At 41.0% G+C, this 4,766-nt stretch overlaps 1 protein-coding gene across 1 annotated transcript; it reads right to left on the reverse strand.

Moving 5' to 3' along the window:
* Window positions 1-401: 401 nt before the first annotated feature.
* On the reverse strand, window positions 402-1,528 carry TASL (TLR adaptor interacting with endolysosomal SLC15A4; the record flags this gene model as incomplete). The annotated part of the gene is made up of 1 exon (XM_080652229.1): window positions 402-1,528. One exon carries the CDS (start codon window positions 1,526-1,528, stop codon window positions 635-637), a length of 894 nt encoding a protein of 297 aa, XP_080508355.1. The 3' UTR covers window positions 402-634.
* Between the last annotated feature and the right edge of the window lie 3,238 nt (window positions 1,529-4,766).

Raw genomic sequence — 4,766 nt, forward strand, 5'->3', positions numbered from 1 at the left:
TTAGATTTGAGTGGCTGTTGTGTGGCTATATCTAAGTAACCATTCCATTTGATAATAAAAACACAATTGCAATTTGCTACTGTTTTCATGTTTATAGAGAACATAATTTTAAGTGATCTCCTGATACAGAATAGAAAAGAGGGAAAAACGTATTTTGAAACTGTTTGAACCTGTCTCTCTACCCAAATATAGCAGCCTTCTACAGTTTATTTCCCTCAAGAAAAAGCAACTTGGGGGATTTTATGAGTAACAAACATTCTTAACTCTTTACTCTGAAACCTTTGGCCTTTTACTTTTGCCATGATGTGTGTTCTTCTTGGCTTGTCTTCTTTTTCAATTTCTATACTCCTTGAAATGAATCCTACCTTTGCTTTTTTTGATCATTTTTATTTTTTGCTTTGTTGTTATACAACCCTGGCTTTGAAAGCACTCTTTATAGCTCCTCTTCCCACATTCCTTCATCATGTGTAATATTATGAGATTTCCTCTTAATTCACACCTGACCTCCAGCCAATGTTTACTTCTCTAGCTCTTGACTCCTTCACAAACCCCTCCTCCACATTCTCAGAATAAATGAATGAAGTGTTGTTTTAGCTATGAGAGTTGACAAAGAGGAATGGAAACATCCTCTCCATTATTGATTCACATTGCTATACTGTGAAATATGGAGACTAGGAGTACTGATCTCAGTGGACACCAACTGTAATAGGCGGTTAATGACTATATCCCTGGCTTTTGAGGTCTCCAGATTCTTCTCTCTCGACACTTGGAGGCTAATTTGGTCCACACTTGTCATGATGAGTTCAGATGCCAGAATCTGGGTAGGGGAACTGTCATGAAACACGGTGTCCATAATGTACTGTTTATATAACTCCACCACCTTCTGTTCCAGATACTCATTCAGCACAGCATTAGAAATAGGCTTCTGCATTTGCAGGCTGTTTTTCTCCTTGATGCTGGTTATTCTCCAGTAGGATGAATACCGCTGGATAGGTTTTTGGGGCAAGTCACTGGGCTGAGTAGAAATGGAATCCTCCATCGGCAAAGGAATCTCAGATGATTTCAGCAAAGGGCCGTATTCAAAACTACTCTCGCAGAGAAAATCTCTGGTCACTGAATTGATGGCCATCACCTGGCCCCCTGCAATATGTAAATCATTATAATTCTTGCAAATACTTTTGCAGGAAGGTGGAACCAAGTAGGTCTCTCTGCTGGGGTGTCTACATATTTCAACTGCAGCCAAGTTTGGGCTTTCAAACACAGGATTGGGATTTGTCTGTAGCACTGTGATTCTCTGATTTCTACTGTGATGGCTCTCTCTTGAATGCACTGAAGAAATGAACTTGCCAGAGGATTTGCAGCTCAGGTAGAGACTTCCGACTTGTGTTTCATCCACAGAGGAATAGCAAAGAGCAGCAGAGTTAGTCTCTTCTTCCTCTTCCTCAGCCACGTTCTCATTATAAGATGCACAACTCCAGGGGATGTCATTCCGGTAGGCAAGTCCACTGAGGTACCCTTCCGACAGCATTCTGGAAAGAGAGTTGGTGAGTAACAATGAGGAAAATGAAGACTGGATTTTTTTAAATTGACAGTTGATGTACCAAAAAAGTAAAGGAAATAGTCATTTCATTCATTCACCAAGCCATTACTAATTTTGTGCCTGCTGTGTACCAAGACTATGGCATGTGCTGGAGATAGAAAGATAAATAGGACACAGTTCCATCCTTCAAGAAATTTCCACTATGGGCTCGCCCAGCTTGGCTCAGTGGTTGAGGGTCGACCTATGAATCAGGAGGTCATGGTTCGATCCCTGGTCAGGGCACATGCCCAGGTTGGGGGCTCCATCCCTAGTGTGGGGTGTGCATGAGGCAGCCAATCAATGATTCTCTCTCATCATTGATGTTTTTATCTCTCTCTCTCTCCTTCTCCCTTCCTCTCTAAAATTAATAAAACTATATATAAAATAAGTATGGGAAAAGATAAACTAGATGCAAACAATTCCAGTATTATATCACAGAGGGTTCAAATCATGATAGGCACAAAGGAAGCAAAGAAGAGGAGCCGCTAACACCACCTGTGGATAAAGGAAGGGAGTTACGAATATGTCACAGAGAAGATGACATTTCATCTAAATTGTGAAGATTAAGTAAGAGTTCCAGCCATAGGCAGAGTTATAAGAGAATATGGTGTTGTGGCCTCTTCACCATACACCAAGATGCTGAGCATAAGCGGAAGGGTCTGGGAAAATAGGCTGGAATTAGGTCATGAAGGGACTTAGGAGTCAAGCAAAGGCATTTGCATCCTGCCCCAGAGAAAATGGAGAGTGATTGAGAAGCTGAAAACTGGGAAGACAACATACCCAGTGGGTTATGAGAAAAACAATGAGGCAGATTGTACTGAAAATAGAGCAATATTTTACCCATCTTTGGATTTTATCCTTCAAAACTAGCACAGTTGTTTGCATTTAGGAGAGATTCAAAAGATATTTGTTCATTTGAATTAAATACCTGACAACAATTCATGGTATGAAATTAATTCACTATCAACCCGTCATGAAGGACCACGAAGCCTCACCAACCTTTGCAGCCCAGGACAAGTTCCTTGCTCTATCCCACATACTTCTCACAATAAGTCCTGGAAATGTCTCTGCACTCAACTGATGTGTTTACCTCTACCCTAGTTACCAAAGAGATTTCCTGACCATGGCTTTCGCTACAACCGCCTCCCCTCCCCACCCCCAGCAGTTGTCAGCTGAGTCTGGAGTGGCTAGAATAGGCTAGAAAGCAGCAGCTGCGTTTTCTAAAAAAGGAACACACTGACATTCTTGGCGCTGGGCACTAGACAACAAGGAAAACTGATCCTCTTTGTCCTTGAAAGCTGGGCTTCCGAAACAGACCTGTCAACATGAACCTGCATTGAAAAGTCAAATTAGAAAAGGATTATTTTAACCATACATAAAGGTCCTTATTTAGAATATTAGCATCTCTTTTATATTCATGCAGTTATTTCCCAAGTAAATTTTTAATTGTATAAAGTAAATATTACAAATATCTATAATAATAAAAGCGTAATATGCTAATTAGACCAGACATCCTTCTGGACGTCCTTCTGTCCTTCTGGACAAAGCTGGGGCTGCAAGGGAAGCCTGGGTCCCGGGTGCCAGAGGGAAGCCGGTGCCAGCAGCCAGGGGAAGGAAGGCCTGCTCTTGCACAAATTTCATGCATCGGGCCTCTAGTAATGAATATAATTGTTTTAATTGTATAAGAGTAATATTTTCAATGTTTATTTTCTCTTTTTGGAACTATTCCAAGATATATTCAGCAAATTTATCAAATATTTAAATGTTTATATTCCAGGTATAGTCGTGTACCATAACGATACAAAATTAAAGGTCTTCAACAAATCCATGAAGTAGTCCTTGTATGCTGGACACAGTTATAAGGATAAAGAAAATGTTTTTCTTTCCTAAAAATTTTTTCTAAGTGTGGTTCTGCCCTCGACAAACTGAACATCCAGGTGAAAAGTCAAATCTTTATATACTAGTACATGAGAAGATAATTAACAGAGCAAAAAAGTTTACAAAAAAAGGCTTTACAGTGAGGCAGTTATTTCCCAACCTTCCCCCCTTCCCCCCCACCCCCCACCCCCCCCCGCCAAGGCTGCAGCTAAGGCCTTCCCCTTTCAAGGCCTCAGAACATCATTGTAGAAAACCAGAGCAGAAGTCCAACTTTCAGCTTTTGAGTTTCTAAACTGGCCTCAGAAACTCTCAGAAGAAACCATCGTTTCAGAGAAATGGCTTTTGAGATACCATAACCTGAGCTTTGATATAACATATATATTTTTTAATTGATTTCAGAGAGGAAGGGAGACAGAGAGAGATAGAAACATCAATGATGAGAGAGAGTCATTGATAGGCTGCCTCCTGCACAGGGGCCAAGTGGAGGATGAGAAATTACCATGGATGCCAGTGTGACTACATGATGACAACCAGAGATACCCCCCACTCCCATGTCCCCAACTGACCCTATGGCTCTGTGTAAGCAAGCTGGAGCTTAGAGGCAAACCCAAGGAGGACGGAGCCCTGAAGTGACTGAGGACATCCTGATTGACAGTGATTACTCAGGAGAATGTAAGCTGAGCTCAAAAACGAGATCAAATTGAGGTAGAAAAAAGCAAAGATTTTCAGGAAAAATAGCTGGTTAGGCATATGCATGTATTTCCCACCCCCTAAACTTCATTAGAACAACAGTAAGTGATTTTTTAAAGATAGAATCCACAAAAAGAGGGAGAATAGGAGAAGAGACGAAAGCAATTACATTTTAGAACTAGAAAGCAGGAGGCCGAAGGTTAATGACTTAGGAGACCTAAAAAGGCTGAATCTTACAAGACCCATGGGAAAACCTAAGTGCCAATCTGATTTAAATTTTCCTAAATGTCTAAGAATTGGTAGCACCCTATACCCTTTGGAAGTAGGGTAAAGGAAGTGTATCTAAAATAAGAAAGATTAATGGAAAGTCTATTGAAAAGGCAGCCAGAAACCCAGATCCTCTCTCTCATTCCAGGTAGCCAGGTGACTATCTCCCATGTCCATTCCCAAGGGAAAACTTGGGATTTATTCTCTGAAAACTTAGGGTTTCTGGGCTATGAGATGCCAGCTGAGGGTTGAATTACTGAACCAATAATAGATTAAATAAACATACGCATTTAGATGCTGAGATCCACGACCTCTCTCTCCCTTTAGCTCTCAGAATGCTGGTGGAGGGGCA

Source organism: Plecotus auritus, assembly GCF_963455305.1.
Source record: "Plecotus auritus genome assembly, chromosome: X".
Lineage (NCBI taxonomy): Eukaryota > Metazoa > Chordata > Mammalia > Chiroptera > Vespertilionidae > Plecotus > Plecotus auritus.